The sequence below is a fragment of the Macaca thibetana genome, chromosome 8 (assembly GCF_024542745.1).
Source record: "Macaca thibetana thibetana isolate TM-01 chromosome 8, ASM2454274v1, whole genome shotgun sequence".
NCBI classification, from domain to species: Eukaryota; Metazoa; Chordata; class Mammalia; order Primates; family Cercopithecidae; genus Macaca; species Macaca thibetana.
In genome coordinates, this window is record NC_065585.1 from 125,782,643 (window position 1) to 125,800,435 (window position 17,793).

The 17,793-nt window shown below is 38.7% G+C and overlaps 1 protein-coding gene across 1 annotated transcript in view; it reads left to right on the forward strand.

Annotated features, from left to right (window-relative positions):
* FGL1 (fibrinogen like 1) overlaps positions 1 to 17,793 on the forward strand; it is a 54,366-nt gene that overhangs the window by 3,604 nt on the left and 32,969 nt on the right. Inside the window, exon 2 of the mRNA XM_050802147.1 lies at positions 9,733 to 10,700. Coding sequence (XP_050658104.1) covers positions 10,610 to 10,700 — 91 coding nt within the window. The 5' untranslated portion in view covers positions 9,733 to 10,609. The remainder of the gene's footprint in view (positions 1 to 9,732; positions 10,701 to 17,793) is intronic.

The following is a 17,793-nucleotide window of genomic DNA, read 5'->3' on the forward strand; positions in this document are numbered from 1 at the left end:
TAATCCTTTGGGTATAAACCCAGTAATGAGATGGCTGGGTCAAATGGTATTTCTAGTTCTAGATCCTTGATGTGGCACCTATACACCATGGGATACTACGCAGCCATAAAAAAGAATGAGTTCATATCCTTTGTAGGGACATGGATGCAGCTGTAAACCATCATTCTCAGCAAACTATTGCAAGAACAGAAAACCAAACACCACATATTCTCACTCATAGGTGGGAATTGAACAATGAGATCACTTGGACACAGGAAGGGAAACATCACACACCGGGTCCTATTGTGGGGAGGGAGTGGGGGGATGGAGAGCATTAGGAGATATACCTAATGTAAATGACGAGTTAATGGGTGCAGCACACCAACATGGCACATGTATGCATATGTAACAAACCTGCATGTTGTGCACATGTACCCTAGAACTTAAAGTATAATAACAACAACAACAACAACAACAAAACTGACTATTTAAAGATCCTTGCTCTTTAAAGATCCTTGGCCATAGCCCAGAACTTCTCCCTGGCTGCCTCTTGCTCAGCTCCCTGGCATCTTGGTGCATTCCTTCCCCACATCCTCCTCCCCATTCTTATCTCATTCACTCTTCCTTTTTCACCCCTTTCTTCTTGGGTTACCTATGGAAACTCCAAATTCTTCATTAACTCTTCATTAACAGAATAATTTTGCCCTCCTGGTTTCACTGCTGGCCTGTTTCAGCCAGGCCTATTATTAAACGCTGTTCTTCCTCTGTGACTACACTAATGAGTACGACCTATTTCCTCACCATGGAGTTCTAAGAAATTATTTCTTCTTTGAATGCTAAAATTAATTGCACAAGGCCCTTAACAATCCTGATTAGCAGATATTATGAGAAGAGACATCTCCATTTTCCTGACATCCCCTCCCGTTATATTCAAGAGAAGAACAGGGCATGGCTAACTCAGTTCTTAGGGGCCAGTTTTCAGTCCAAACCCATAGTGCAGGGAGGAATTAGAGACCACATCCAGTTCTCTAGGAGGGTCCCATTTGTTGTTTGTTACATTCCCAACATTTTGTCATTTTTAAAAGCTTTGTCATGTCGTCTGGGGCCATCCATCGCTATCTTCGGCAGCAATAATTCCACTTCTGATCTGGTGAAAGCTTCTCATGGATCGTGTGCGTGTCTGTGTATGTGCTGGATGAGAGAACTGTAGAGGATTGGGAAGATGCGGAGGTAAAGATTCTGGTGATGTTACGCTCCAAGTTCAGGTTGCCCTCTGTGGCTTGGGCTTCCACTCTGCTTCTTTCTTCCACTCTTCACCTCTGGTTCATCTAGATCCCTGCACAGGCTGGAATTATATTCTAAGGGTGAGAACCCCACAGCCTCTGTGTAAAGCTAACAAAGCCCATAGAAAATGGATAAGACCCTGCTTCTAGAACTGTCTACTTCAAGCCAAATCGTGGCATATATGATGTTAAGCAAGTTGCTTGCTCTCTTTATGTCTCAGTCACCTCATTGGGAAAATGGGAATTAAAAATAATAATATATGTCTCAAAGGGCTACTCTGGAGGTTACGTGAGTTAGTACGTAGGAAGTGTTCAGAGAGTACCTGGCTCGTGGTAAGTGATTTCTAAATGTTGACACTTATTTAAGTTTACAGAGAAGGCTCTGTGCCAATACTGACTTGGGACTACAAGGTTTCAGGATCCATTCCCACACTCAGATTTTAACCATTGATTTCAAAGCACCCACACCATGCCAGGTTGGCTGGCTCACGATGAGTTTAGCCATAGGGACTGCCTGAGCTGCTTCTGGATACTGACACTGGGACTAGCTAGATCACCACATAAAAGAAATCAGAGTATAGCTTGTTGATTGTTGACTTGAAGGAAAACTTCCAAGCCTTTTAAGTAGAGAAGTAATGTCTTTCTTTGCATCAAGATAATGTTTTATACTCTGTAGGAGATGGTCTGCATTGGGCAGAAACTGGAAGTAGATTGATCAACCAAGAGAAACCAGTAGATTATGCCAAGGTGATGAAGACATAAATTAAGGTGGCAGCGGCAATCGGGCTGATGGGGAGAGTTTAGTATTCAGAAGGTAGAATCAGCAGAACTTACTAACTAACTGGAAATGCAGGATGAGGAGGAGGAATGTTCTCTGATAATCCCAAGATTTTGAAGTGGGTAGGAGTAAGTGGCGGTTTTGCCAACTCACTATGTTCTGTCGAAGGCAAGCCTTTCTTCCCAAGGGGAGGGAAGGGGAAGGGGAAGAGAAGAGACTATAATAAATTAAGTCTGAGCTAGCAGGCTATTGGACAAACACTTCTGGAGTTACAGAGAGAAGTAATAGCTGGAATGAAATATTTGGGAGTTGTTAAACACTAACATTCTATAAACCAAAAAGGAAAGAATACTCCATAAAGGAAAGATGGAAAACTTGGAGGATACCCAGAGAACTAAGAGGGATGGGTTTTATAAAAGCCTGTGGAGGAAGTTCTGAGGAAGAAGGAGCAGCCTGAGAATTCAGTGAGAAACTCCCATGAGGAGTCTTGTGGCGTCATTGTAAGCAGCTGCAATTGCAGTAAAGGGGTCAGAAGTCACTGGCTTTAATTGAGGAGTTCATGGAAAGACAGACCGTGGAATCAGTGAGTGTGGATTGTCGTCTTAAAAAAATAAGCTTAGTAGAAATGGAGAGAAATAGGAAAGTTGCTAGAGGCAGGGATAAGAGAGGTTTTAGTTTTCTAGGGTTTAATAGACTTGGACTTGTTCATAGAGTGAAAAGGGGAAACGACTGGGGAAGGAAAGGGTAAAGTCAAAAGTGAAAAAGAGGAAGGTAATCAACCTAGCTCTAGAGAAGAAATGAGGAGCTGGGGGTTAAAGCACAGGTGGAAGGATTACACTGCAACAGGTGGAATCAATACTACAGAAGCAACCGTCAAGCACCAAGGGCCTGCGGCTGGTGGATGTCTACCAACTCTTGATCTCCTGCCACCTGAGAGGAGAATTCTGATGTGGGGCTCTCAGAGGTTTCAGTAGGTTGGAACTTTAGTTGTCTGTGAGTGTACCCCACTCATTAGATACTTTTTGGCTTTTCTCCCTGTTCCATCTCATTTGATTATGCTCCCTGGAATCACCTCCCAAATAAACTACTTGCATCCGAATCTTTGTCTCAGGCTCTGCTTTCAGGGAATCCCAATTTAAATAGTTGTTGAGTAAGAACATCATCCCAGACTTTGTGAATCCAGGTCACAAAAATATTTTTCTTATATTTTATCTACTTTCCAACTTTCTTGGTAGCAATTTTGTTCTGCTACAAGGTCTTCCATTACAGATTAAAGAAGTTTCTTTCACCTTTCTTTACTGAAATGTACAACTCTTGTGCTAAAGCATGAATAAATTTGGGAATGTTAGTAAAATGATTTTAGGGGCATTGTATTGTCTGCATCAACATTCACTGCATCTGCATTTCACAAATAGTTCTACATTATTAAGAATAACGTCATGACTGCTTCCTTCGTTCTGTAAAGAATGAGGCAGCAGGCTGGGCATGGTGGCTTCCTCATCTAACATCAGAATTATCTTTATGAGTTATTGTCTTTGTGTGTACATTGCTGCCTCACTCTTTTTTTTGAAACAGGGTCTCACTCTGTTGCCCAGGCTGGAGTGCAATGGTGTGATCTTGGCTCACTGCAACCTCCACCTCCCAAGTTCAAGTGACCCTCCTGCCTCAGCCTCCCAATACCGGCACCCGCCACCACGGCTGGCTGTTTTTGTATTTTTAGTGGAGATGAGATTTCACCATGTTGGCCAGGCTGGTCTTGAACTCCTGACCTCAAGTGATCTGCTCGCCTTGGCCTCCTAAAGTGCTGGGATTACAGGTGTATGCCACCACAGCCAGCCTGCTGCCTTCTTCTTTACAGAATGAATTAAACAGTCATGATGTTGTGTCAAGACAGAAGGAAATGAACATTTGTTGCATATTTTCTATCAGGCATTGTCATAAGCACTTCATGTAAGTTATCAAGTTTAATCAAGTTACCAATTTTGGATATTTACATTATATGCTACTACAAATAGGCGATATTATCATTCCATGCATAATAAATGTTTCCGAGCTTCTATTGTGTGGTGTGCATATGCTGGGTGCTGCGGCTGTTGAAATAAGAAAAAACAAGCCTTGATCTCCCTGGAATGAAAAGAGAAGCTCCAGTACACAATACAGTGATGTGTGATATAAGAGAAGTAAATGCATAGGAGAACATCTAGCCTTGGTGGATGGGCTAGGAGAAGGGCTGGTGGCTAATTAAGACTTATTTCATTCAGAGAGGGTGCATAGAAATGAGAATAGGCAAATAAAAAGGTAACAACAATATACATCACAGCAGTGGAAAAGGGTACATGTAATATGGCTAATTCATTGGTGAAAGAGTCATTGGAGATGAAATCTTAGGCTTGCCAAGCATCTTTATTGAACCAGGCAACCTTCCATTAAACTGGACAGATCCCCCCCTTTCATTTATCTTGAAATTTCCTAATTTTGTAGTATGAGAATGGCACATACTATGGAGTTTTTCTTGCTCACAACAGATCCCCCAGCAGCCACATTGACAAGAATTTGTGGGCCAGAGAGTAAAGCTGTGGCCTCAGTGTATGGGTGCCACATATCTAGGTGTACACTGAAATACAGATGGCTGGGCGTAGTGACTCATGCCTGTAATCCCAGCACTTTAGTAGGCCGAGGTGGGCAGATCACGACCATCCTGGCCAACATGGTGATACCCCGTCTCTACTAAAAATACAAAAATTAGCTGGTTATGGTGGTGCGTGCCCGAGTCCCAGCTACTCGGGAGGCTAAGGAAAGAAAATTGCTGAAACCCAGGAGGCGGAGGTTGCGGTGAGCTGAGATTGCACCACTGCACTCCAGCCTGGCAACAGAGCAAGACTCTGTCTCAAAAAAAAAAGAAAAAAAAAAGAAGGAAAAGAAAAAAGAAATACAGATGACTGGGCTAATTGGATTCTCCCCCTTAGGGATATGAGATTTGTATGGAAAGACACAGAGGCCAAAATTCCACTGAAACTAAAACATTTTAAGGGCTGCATACTACAGAATAAATCCAAGAACACATCTTTGAGAGATTTTTGGAGCTGTCCTTATTATACTGCCTTCCCTTGGCTTGTATCAGTCTGTCATTGATTCTATTACTTACTTCAGTCAGTATCCCTCCAACAAATCCAATTATTTTTGGTCTAGATGGCTGAAGTTCATTTCTTTAGATTATAAACAACAACAACAAATAAAACTAGTATGAGTGTATGACTCTTAAATGGGGCTTCAATATTTCACAATCTTTGATTGCTGGAGTCAGGCACACAATGTCTATTCTAAAAGTTCTAGAATTTTTCCACAATGTCTCTCTGAGGGGGAAGCAGGAAAAAACATTTCAGTCTTAGAGGAATCATTTTGTGGTGTACTCTTGGTCATGCCTATGGGAGTCAGGTACCTAGCCTTTGTTTTTGAGGGAGTTCTAGTTATTGGCAAAGTCATCCAAGTGCAAGTATAAATTTTTTTTTTTTTTTTTTTTTTTTTTTTTTTTTTTTTGAGACGGAGTCTCGCTCTGTCGCCCAGGCTGGAGTACAGTGGCCGGATCTCAGCTCACTGCAAGCTCCGCCTCCCGGGTTCACGCCATTCTCCTGCCTCAGCCTCCGGAGTAGCTGGGACTATAGGCGCCCGCCACCTCGCCCGGCTAGATTTTTTTTTTTTTTGTATTTTTTAGTAGAAACTGGGTTTCACCGTGTTAGCCAGGATGGTCTCGATCTCCTGACCTCGTGATCCACCCGTCTTGGCTTCCCAAAGTGCTGGGATTACAGGCTTGAGCCGCCGCGCCCGGCCGCAAGTATAAATTTTTAAATATAAATTTTAAAGGTTTCATATGCCAGGTTATTGTCCCAAATGCACATGCAAAAAATAAGGTGTGTATGATGAACAAAATGTGGGCCAACAAATTAATCAGAAAGTGTGTGTAATTTTAGACAATGAATTTTTTTGCCTCTCAACCTAATGTACAGTTATTTCCAAGTGAAAGGAGGAAACTGTATCTCAGGGAATTATATTTAGATTGTCTTCCTTTTTCTAAGAAATAAAAACTGAGTTAAAAAAAGAGAAAATTTAAATTCAAATGGGCAAATATATTTTGTCAAATGTATATTTTTACATTTTCTGCTAGAGTTCAGAAGTTTTGTCAGAATAGCTTGCAACCCTGAGGATTCTACTTTCAGACATTGTCATAGTGGTAGGAATCACGCATTTTCCAATTAGTTGAATACTTCATGAATAGATAATATTTTAAGAGTCTAAAAACTGAAGAGGCACATATAAAGACTGGATTTAGGCATCAGGATGAAAAGATGCATTGCAAATTCGTCAACAAAAAAAAAAAAAAAGCAGATACATCATCACTGAGAAGTAGAATGAAAGCAGGTATCTTGTGATACCTTCCATCTTCCGTGTTCCTAAAGGCATATTTTAAAAAGTGGTTTTACTTAACACGAGCTCTTGTTTTCTTTTTCCCCACATATTTTTATACAATATAGCTAAATTTCTTCTTCATGTGTTACGAGTAAAAAATCTGTTTTCTATTACAATTCAACGTGTATTTGGTTGAAATTGTTTTTTAAATGACATGTGACCTTCTGGGGAGATTCTTCTTTAATAAAAAAGATGCTATTATTGAGAAGCATAAAATAAATGCCAGTCCACAGTCCTTGCATATACACAGAAAGAAAAACAAACATATTCCTTAGCAAGAATACTTTTTATTTTTTGTGGTAGAAAAAATAAATAAGAAAACATCTTTTGCTCTTTTCCTGCTAGGGAACCCATTTAAAATTAGTTTGATAATCAGAGGGGAAAAAATACACATAGGTGAGAAACCTCTGAAAAGATGAGTAGTGAATAAGCATTTCATTTTATCTTAACTGGTATGCAGGGGAGGACACAGGTTGTGTGGAACCTGAAGCTACGCATTTGGGGGTATCTGCCAAATGTCTATCAGTAGTACTTTTTACATGCCGAATGTAGCAGGCCTAGAGGGAGAGCAGTCCAGATATGAGCAAAAGAACAGAGGGCTCTGGGAAGGAAGAAACAATGGTACAGTGAGAAAATTCCTTCTGTGGCATTCAGCTTTCCTGTCCAGGAGCCTCAGTTACAGGCAGAGTTCAATCAGAGAAGCAGAGCTTGTAGGATAATAAAGAATTTGACTTAATACAACTGTGGGAGCTGGTTAAGTACTCTTTGAAAGGAAGCTGTCTCCACAGATGATGTTGGAGCTTGAAGTACGAATCGCAGTTAAGTGAGAGCGCAGATGAACGAAACAGAAGCAGGAGCTGGAATCTATGAGGACGGACTGAAACCTGTGTCAGTTCTTGTTGCCTCTGACCCTGGTTGATGTGGGTGTCCTGCAGAAGCCAGACCATTTGTTATGTGCTAAAGGAGGCTCCAAATTATATCGATAGGGAAGTGAAACAGCTGGAGGCTTAGCCACTATCCTAAAGCCAACGAGATACGTGACAGCATGAAGGAGCTACGAAGATGGCTGCCACTTCCTTTCTGCCCGCCAACTGCTCCTAACGGAAAACATCAGGCAAAAGGAATTCTGGGAAGTCTAGTTCAGCTTACCCAAGTTGACACATTACAAAGCACCTCACTTTTTCTTGGTTCCTTTTCTTCGTCTTTCTCTTTATCCACCTTTACCCTTATTTTTCTGATTCATATTGTCAGAATCTTTCCCAGAAAGTGTATGTGAATGTGGAACTATTTCTTGAGCATCTATTAATTTAAACTTTCTGCTAGTTACATCAACAATGGTAATATTTAGGTTAACTCGCTAGTAAAATTGGTTTAGTTTTATTAATTTTAAAATGCTTCTCCATAGAAATTTCTGAGACCTATATTATGTGCAAATAAATTTTCTAGTTTTTCAGGACTCTGCCTGAGATCACATTGAAACCAACATTTTAGGAAGAATTTGATTACCTCCACCTGAGGAGGCTCTGCTAGTTGTGTGGAATGAAGACTGTTCTTAACAGCCCCTTTCGTTGATACCTACAACACACTCCATTCTAAATATTTTAATAAAAGGCACATTTGAAGTTTAAAATGTTATTGTCATCAGAGCATGGAGTTTTATAACTCCCATAAAAATGTGCCTCCTGAACTAGGAGTCAAGTTTGGAAAAAATAACCACCAGAAATTTATGCTAGTAGAATACAGTCAAGGATACAAGATTAGTTGTCTGAGTCTAGTTCCTCATGCAGCCTTAAGCAGACATGTTCCTCGCTGCAAGCTGGAGTGGACTGGAGGTGGGGAGATCTGGATTTAAACCTTCCCACGGGGACTGGGTCAAGTATCAAGTAGTAGACAGGTGTTCAATCCGGCAGGCACAATACAGGGTCTAGAGGGTCTGGATGAAAATTGTGCTGTAACTGATGTATTAATTGAAGAGTTCTCTGAATAAGGTCTTCCAAAAGGAGAAGGGGAAAAAAAAAATTGACAGTGTCCATTTAATCTGTTTGGGAGCCTCATCAGCCTGATCGTGATGGGACTGTACCTGTGGTCCTATTATATCATTCTTTTCTTGTACTTCTTTCAGCCAGTGATCTCAGGTCTCATTCTCATTTCATAGCTGTGGTGCAATTGTGCAAGGTTACAACTTTTTCTTTTCTTTCTTTCTTTTTTTTTTTTAGACAGGGTCTTTCTCTGTCACCCAGGTTGGAGTGCAGTGGCATGACCTCGGCTCACTGCAACCTCCGCCTCTTGAGTTCAAGTAATTCTCCTGCCTCAGTCTCCCGTGTAGCTGGTACCACAGACGCCCACCACCACACCTGGATAATTTTTGTATTTTTAGTAGAAACTAAAAATACATGGGGTTTTGCCATGTTGGCCAAGCTGGTCTCAAACTCCTGACCTCAGGTGATCTACCTGCCGCAGCCTCCCAAAGTGTTGGGATTACAGGCGTGAGCCACTGCACCGGTCCATAATTTTGACCTTTCTTGGTGATACTTCTTCCACCATGTTATAGCAGTACATCCATGGAGTAATGTTACTCCAAGAAAATTTGGCTTTTGGAATTCCTCCACAAAATATTGGCCCTAGAGTAGTCCTTACTGTCTGATGAGCTTTTGCGAGTTTCTCCTGAGGCAATGATGCCAGCCCAGTTTCCGAAAGACAGCATAGTCTACCTTTAGTAGAGAAGAGCACAGATTCTGAGCAGGATTGCCTTTGAGCCCAGCTACACCTCTTGATAGCTGTGTGACCTCATGCAATTCACTTAAACCTCTGTACCTCAGTTTCCTCATTTGTGAAATGGAGATCATTAACAGTACCTACTCATAGGGCTGTATGGCTGAGTGAGTTGATATAATTACCATTTTTATCACATTATGAGTATACCACATGTTAGCTGCTGTTAGTATTATGTCCCTCCAGTGAGGAAATAAACACAAGGCTAAATTATTGCTTGAATGGGGAGAAAGCTAAAGGCATACGAGAAGGAAAGGTAAGTTTGTATTTCAAAATATGTCATTTTACCACAGAGGTAATTATCGAATTAGCCAAATAATCCCATATTTTTGCTTTTGAAATTTAACATTAGCAGCTTGAATTCTCTACAATTATGAATGTATCATTTCCACTTGTGTGTGTGTGCAAATCACTTCAGCCTAATTGGCTTTTTCTTCTTCTTCTTCTTCTTTCCAGTAAATCAACAGGATTACGTTTCCCTTAATAATTTTCAAAATGTCCACATGAAGGACAGGAAGATGTTTAACGGGAAGACCAAACATCATCAGTGCTCAAGTCCAGTAGATAACAAAGAACAGAAAGAAAACAAAACTTTGGTATTTTACTGGAATCTGAGTGAATAAATAGGGACCACAGGACAAACGGCAAACAACTGCTTGAGTTACATCAGAGGGAAAGAAGAAATGAGGAACTCGGATTTCCAGTATGAAACTGTTATACAATATGATTAATGGAGCTAACAGTTGCCTATTACACTTTAGAAAATCTTCTAGAGGATTTTAAAACAAAAGGAACACCTTGTCCAGAGTATAATTGATGCTTCCAGTTAAATTTCACAATTTTGCACCTCAGGGAATACTTTTGTTTTTCTTAGAGAGCAAATAAACTGACCATGTCACCTTGGCAATTATTAACCTGCCTCATTTTTCATAACTAGGAAAAATTTGGCTTATTTCCATATTTTAGTTGAGATGACATATTAATTCATATATTTATGGGTAAAATGTTATTATCCTTAATACAAAGCAAAGTTTCAGCTGGACTTTGGTTTTACTTAATCTTCAACGGAACAGTATTGATGTTAAAGTACAAAAATTCTCTGAACATAATAATAAGTTTTAAAATATATATATATGTTTATAAAGATATATTATTAGATCTTTCACAAAAAGTCATACAAATGGGGAAAAAAGAAAAATATCAGAGTATTGGAATTTGTCCTTGAATCTCCTCTTTTAGTTTTCTTTCAGTTAAACCAGTGTCCACATGTTTGTTTCTGGATTGAAGCCAGAATCAACATTGTCCCTATTTCTAATCAAATAATGGAGAAATAATGACAAATTCTGAATGCAGTCAGAGGATCCTGGGAAGCAGAGTGTCTGGACGGAGGCTGAGCTGGGTCTCTGACTCATTTCTGACTTTAGGCAAGTTATTTAATGTCTCTGCATTTTTGACATGCTTGTAATAATGCTAATTTATTTCACAGGTGTGATAGTAACCAAAACTCAAGTAACAACCACTAGCTTTTGCAAGAAGTCAGGTTGACTAGCAAGAAGTCTGCTTCTACAACTTGGAGAAGAGATTTAGAATTATGTATCTTTTCTATTTCCTTTACATTTTGAATGAATTCGATGGGAGTTTGATGTAAATGATAGGTTTGCAGTTTCAGTATAAAAAATTAAAAATAAAATGGACTATATGACAATTTTCACTTCAGAAGTAAAAACTTCAGAAACATTTTTCTTTATTGCATTTCTTGGGGGATCAAATATATTTAGCTTTGTAAGGCTTTCAGTGAGTATGGATTCTTAAGAAAAATGCAAAAGCACAGTTATATTCCATTTTCAGAAAGAGGAAAAAATTTGGAAGGAAATAGCTTAAAAGGAGTCTCTAAGCTTGTGTTTATGGGTAAATTTTTAACTCACTGACTTAGGTTATAGTCCATTTGTGAATGTTAACTTATTAAACATACTTCCTTCAATAACTTTTTCCTTCCTTATTGTTTATTTTATGTATCCTATTATAATGGCTCATTTAAAACATACCAATTTTGAAATGTTTACATTCTACTAATGTACTTCTGTTTTGTAATTGTTTTTTAAAATTACATATTATCTGTAGAACTTTTCATTTACAAATTTAATGTCTTCATCTTTAAATTTAATGCTTTAATGCAGTGTAATTAATTAAATATCTTCATCTTTAAATTTAATGCAGTGTAATTAATTAAATATTTTTTTAAATGTAGTGGGGAAGGAATTAGAATTTATAGCATTAAAATAATTTATGTCAAATAATATAGTCCACTAAAGAACAGCCATTTGAGAACAATTTTAATTTTATAATAATTAAAAGTCTCCAAACTGCCTAAAGCAAAAATATTATAAAAGAAATACAACTAATTGTGCAATAAATGAACAGAATAATTTGATACAACTTTATCATAAGCCAGATGTGCAGAATAAATAGTGGTTTACTATCATGAATGATGGAGACCAGAGTCTTGAAACAAATTCTTAATACCTAGCATTTCTTCAATATTACAGAGAATGTTGGCTAGAATTACAAATGAGGAAAATGGGAAATTTTAGAGAACTTAAGATAGTCTCAGGAATTATTCTAAAGCTAATCAAAGTAATATAATGACTTTCTAAATATATATAATTACATTTTGAAATACTTTATTGTTTATATGCTGCCAGACTAGGGGGTGCCTTTTTGATTTGATTATTGAATTATCTTAATGGCAATGAGATGAACATTTCTGGATATCAAGAAACAGAGGCCTGTCAAAAAAATTTCATTAGCCCTTTATTTTGTACTAAATCTAATGCTAAGCAACATTTATATACCTTATATAATTATATATAATATCTATAATATATACATAATTATTGTAATAATTTTATGTACATACATACACATTTATACATACAGTGTGCGTAGGTAAAATTATATGATATATAGGTGCATCACCCAGAGCATTTTCTTTTATTTATTTATTTGTTTATTTTTTGAGATGGATTCTTGCTTTGTTGCCCAGGCTGGAGTGCAGTGGCACGATCTCGGCTCACTGCAAGCTTCGCCTCCCGGGTTTACGCCATTCTCCTGCCTCAGGCTCCCGAGTAGCTGGGACTACAGGCGCCCGCCACCATGCCCAGCTAATTTTTTTGTATTTTTAGTAGAGATGGGGTTTCACCATGTTCACCAGGATGGTCTGGATCTCCTGACCTCATGATCCACCCGCCTCGGCCTCCCAAGGTGCTGGGATTACAGGCATGAGCTACTGTGCCTGGCTACCCAGAGCATTTTCAAAACATACTTTCATTTATGCAACAGCCAGAATCAAACACTGGAATAAAAAAATTTTTTTTAAGCTCTAAGTGTTTTTTGTTGTTGTCATTTGTTTGTTTTTTGAGACGGAGTCTCACTCTGTCACCCAGTGCAGTGGTGTGATCTTGGCTCACTGCAACCTCTGCCTCCCAGGTTCAAGCGATTCTCATGCCTCAGCCAACAGAATAGCTGGGATTAAAGGTGTGTGCCCCCACACTTGGCTAATTTCTTTGTATTTTTAGTAGACTGGGTTTCGCTATGTTGGCCATGCTGGTCTCGAACTCCTGACCCAAGTGATCTGCCCTCCTCGGCCTCCCAAAGTGCTGGGATTACAGACGTCAGCCACCACACCTGGCTAAGCTCTAAGTTTTTAAGCTAATATATTCACTTCTGAAATAAAGTACTTGATCCCACAAATGCATAAGAAAACTCGAACCAAATAAAAAAAAATTTCAACAAATAGCATTAAAGCAAAGTCTAAAAGATACAGACATTTCATGACTTTTCATTTTTGACTCCTGAATATGAACTGGGAGTGGATTAAAATAATGAAGATTTATTTCCTATCACATAAAAAAAAAGAGGACATCATTTTTATTTCTGATCCTTAGCAGTTTCATTTATCAAGGAAATATCCTAATCAGTAATCCATTAAATACATTGGCTATTTTCAGTCAGAAGAACAATTTGAGTTAGAGTCACAAATAAATGGTATTTATGTCATATCATTACACTGATTTCCCAGACTAGTGTAAATATAGTTAGTGAAAGTCTCTTTTATTTCTTTAGGCAAACAATTTTCCTTCTCTGAGCCTCGTTTCCTCTAGTGTTGATGATATTTGACTGAATGATGTCACTTCCTTTAATTATGTTTTGTGTGCATGTTCTAGCCTCAGGGAATAAGGCTATTTCTAAAATCTCTTTATATGTTTTTAAAAAATATTTTGTTTTCCATCTTTATTTTTTTTTGCTTCCTTATAATAAAATGTTTTTGTTTCTTATTTTCTGTAACATGAAAAATACTTTATGATTTTATGTCTGTGACTATGCAGTTGATTGATTATGTTTAAGAAATCTCTATTTGCATAAGGGCATTTATTGTTTTCCTTTTTGCTTCTTGAGTTTTGTGATAAATTTTAAAATTACATAGTTAAAGACACCAGGGTACGAATTTAAAAAGCAACATAGCTATTATAATTTTGCTCAAAAAATATATTTATTGCCAACTGAAAACATGAGTCAAACTAAAACCTTATTATGAGATAGCTATGGTAATGACCTTGGCCCACTGAGACAGCCAACTTTAAATATCTTAGGTATTATATTTTCAGTTATATATTTTCTTTTGGGATTTTATAAATCCAAATATCTTTTTTAAAACCAAAATAAGCTATCACATATCAACATGACGTATTTGCAAATCACAAAAAACTTTATGAAAAGCATAGTTCATTAAGAGTTCTTAGTTATTTTTGTTGTTGTTGGAAGGGTGAAGAAGGAGGGAATCTGATAAAGACATAACAACAAACACAAAATAATTTGATCTGCGATAAGCAACTGTGAAATTACAATAACAGATCCTGGGAAGTTCTACAATCCTAATTTAGGTTTACAAGTTTTCTTCTCATCTATTCAATAGATATTTTGTTGAGTACCTGTGCTAGGTTCAGTTGTGCCCCCCAAAATATGTTCATTCCTAACTTTTATTACCTGTGAATGTGATCTCACTTGCAAATAGGGTCTTTGTAGTAACTAAGTTAAGATGAGGTCATACTGGATTAGGGCAGACCCTAATCCAATGACTGATGTCCTTATATGAGGAGGGAAATTTAGACACAGAGACACACAGAGGAAAGACAGCCACGTGAAGATGGTATCGGAGAATGGAGTGATACTGTCACAAGTCAAAGGATGTCAAGAATTGCTGGCAACCACTAAATGCTAGAAGAGGCCAGAAAGGATTTTCTCCTGTAGACTTTGAAGGAAGCGTGGCCCTGCTCTTCTTGATTTTGGACTTGTATCCTCCAGAACTGTGAGATAATAACCTCCTCTTGCTTTAGGCCACTCAGTTTATGGTAGTTTGTTATGGCAGGCTCAAGAAACTAGTACAGTACCTAACTATCCACCCAGCATTAGGGCAGTATATATAATAGATGTAACCCCTCGCCACTTGGCACTTACATTGTAGATGGTGGTTGGAGTGGGTAGATAATAAACACATATATTATAATATTTCATTATATTTGATGATAAGTGCTAAGGAGAAACTTAACCCATTGTAATAAAGATATGGAGTGTCTGGGTGATGTTGTTTGCCTGTGTCTCCACCCAAATCTCATCTTGAATTGTAGTTCTCATAATCCCACATGTTGTGGGACGGACCCGGTGGAAGGTAACTGAATCATGGGGGCAGCTACCTCCATGCTGCTGTTTTCGTGATAGTGAGTTCTCCCCAGATCTGATGGTTTTATAAGGGGCTTTTCCCCCTTTTGCTCGGCACTTCTCCTTCCTGCCATCATGTGAAGAAGGATGTGTTTGCTTCCCCTTCCACCATGATTCTAAGTTTCCTGGGGCCTCCCCAGTCATGGCAAACTGTGAGTCAATTAAACCTCTTTCCTTTATAAATTACCCAGTCTCAGGTAGTTCTTTACTGGGTAAATTTATAACATGAGAATGGACTAAGACAACGGGGAACAGTTTTTATTTTATACGTAGTAGTCAGGGAAGGTATCTCTGCGAAGGGAATACCTGACCAAAGACCTGAAGGATGTCATGGAGCAAACCACAGAGATTTTCAAAAGTGCATTCCAGGTAGCGAGAACAGCAAGCGCAATCGCCCTGAGAAGTCTGTGTATTTCAGGGTGTTTCAAGAATGCCAAAGAGGCATATGTGGCCAGAGCAGGCAAAAATGATGGGAAAGGAGGTATGCTGGGGAGATGAATGCTCACAGATTATGTAAAGCTTTGCTGTTGGACGACCAAATATCCCGGTTTGCCCAGGAAAGGTTCAGTATAGAATGTTGTCTCATTGTAATTCTAAAAAAATATTCTGGCCGAGGCAGGCGGATCACGAGGTCAGCAGATCGAGACCATTTTGGCTAACACGGTGAAACCCTGCCTCTTCTAAAAATACAAAAAAAATTAGCTGGGCGTGGTGGCTGGACCTGTAGTCCCAGCTACTCAGGAGGCTGAGGCAGGAGAATGGTGTGAACGCAGGAGGCGGAGCTTGCAGTGAGCCGAGATCGTGCCACTGTACTTCAGCCTGGGTGATCGAGCGAGACTGGTTTGCAAAAATTGGAATCTTCCAATGGTACCTTGGGCCAGACAGTAGCAATAGAGGTGGTAAGAAGTGATTGGATGTTGTATAAATTTTGAACGTAGAGTCTTTTCTTAGGAAAGTTACTTTGCTTCACTATTTTTGCTTCCTTTAGTAAAAAGTAGACATAATTTCTCTTCTACAGGCATCATGAAGATTAGCTGATGGCAAAACCATGAGATTCCATGTGTTGATGATGTGTTAGAAATTTTGTAAATATATTTTAAATGGCACACATTAATGTATTATCATGGGAGGCAGCACTGATATAAAAACAGCTTGTTGCCAATTTGTTGTCTCGTCAAGTAAGCCACAAACAGTATATTTTGAACCTTTTTTTTTTTTTTTTGGCATTCATTGTAGTATAAATGGTTATAATGATTTCAGGTGTGTTCTTCCTAGTTAACCAATACGCATTAACTTGAAACAATGAAATTGCGATTTTTCTAAGTCTGAAATGTTCAAACATCTGCCATTTCTTATAGTTCAACCTAATACAGTAAGAAAGGATTAACCAGGCAATAAGGAAAGAGGTTCAGGAGATCTGGGAGGTATTCCCAGAGGATATGCCCAGAGGCTGAATGGTCCTGGGGAAATCGTAAGCATCCCTGTGCTTATTTTCTTATTTTCACTGTGAGGCTAACGAAATAAAATAAAATGGCCAGTTAAAATTTGGCAGTGTTTTGGGGTGTTGTTGCTGTTGTTGTTGTTGTTTGAGATGGAGTCTTGCTCTGTCACCCAGGCTGGAATGCAGTGACACAATCTCAGCTCACTGCAACCTCTGCCTCCCAGGTTCAAGTGATTCTCATGCTTCAACTTCCCGAGTAGCTGGTATTACAGGCATGCACCACCACACCCAGCTAATTTTTGTATTTTTAGTAGCGATGGAGTTTTGTCATGTTGGCCCGGCTGGTCTTGAACTCCTGACGTCTGGTGATCCTCCCACTTCGTCCCCCCAAAGTGCTGAGATTACAGGCATGAGCCACCACACCCAGCCAAAGTTTGGCAGAGTGTTTAGTGACGTCCAAACACAAACACAATATGGTTTCAGATGAATATTCCTTATTTTTCCAATCCACATGTTAGACTTTGGGAAATAGCCCTTGGCCCCTTGATGGATCCTTCAATGTAAGTGCTATTGCAGCCTTGCAGAGCTACATTCTACTTGAAGGGCTAGTAAGTAAGATTGCAGTCTTGCAGAGCTACATTCTACTTGAAGGGCTAGCTCATCTTTATATAATGCCCCAGGCCATGCAGGCTGCTTGGCATCTTTGTGGAAATAGAGTAATTGTCCCAACAAGCTCGTTTAGCAATTACTCTTTGTCATTATTAAAATATTATCCTCTTATTGTGAAGAAAAGATACTAAAGCATGCTGTAGGTCAGTCATTTTCTGGTGACAGGGATTAGAGGACTAGAATCCATTCAATTTTTAAAACTTTACCTAAGAATAGGTAGAAAATATATGCTTGAAATAATCTTATTCTAGTTTATTGTTATTTTATTTTTTTCTAAGCCTTCTTTACAAATATATTTTCCTACTGTAATTCAGTTTAAATGGATGGTTTTTACGGCTTAGTAAAATTATTTACTGTTGATTTATAACTGATACAATCCTTTGTAGTATTCAACGCTCTCGTTGAAAAAATTCAGCCACAATGAATAAGGAGCGTTCCCAAGAACTCCCAGACAAAAAAAGAAAAACAAAAGAAAACATGAAACTACCCCCTGGATCAGAATGAAAATGTATTTGCTCCTAACATCAGATGTCTTTGGTTTAGAATATTTATTTCAACTTGAAATTTTCTTAATTTGTAGACATAATCTTGACATCAGCGAACACGAGATTTTGGACACTATTGCATTGCAA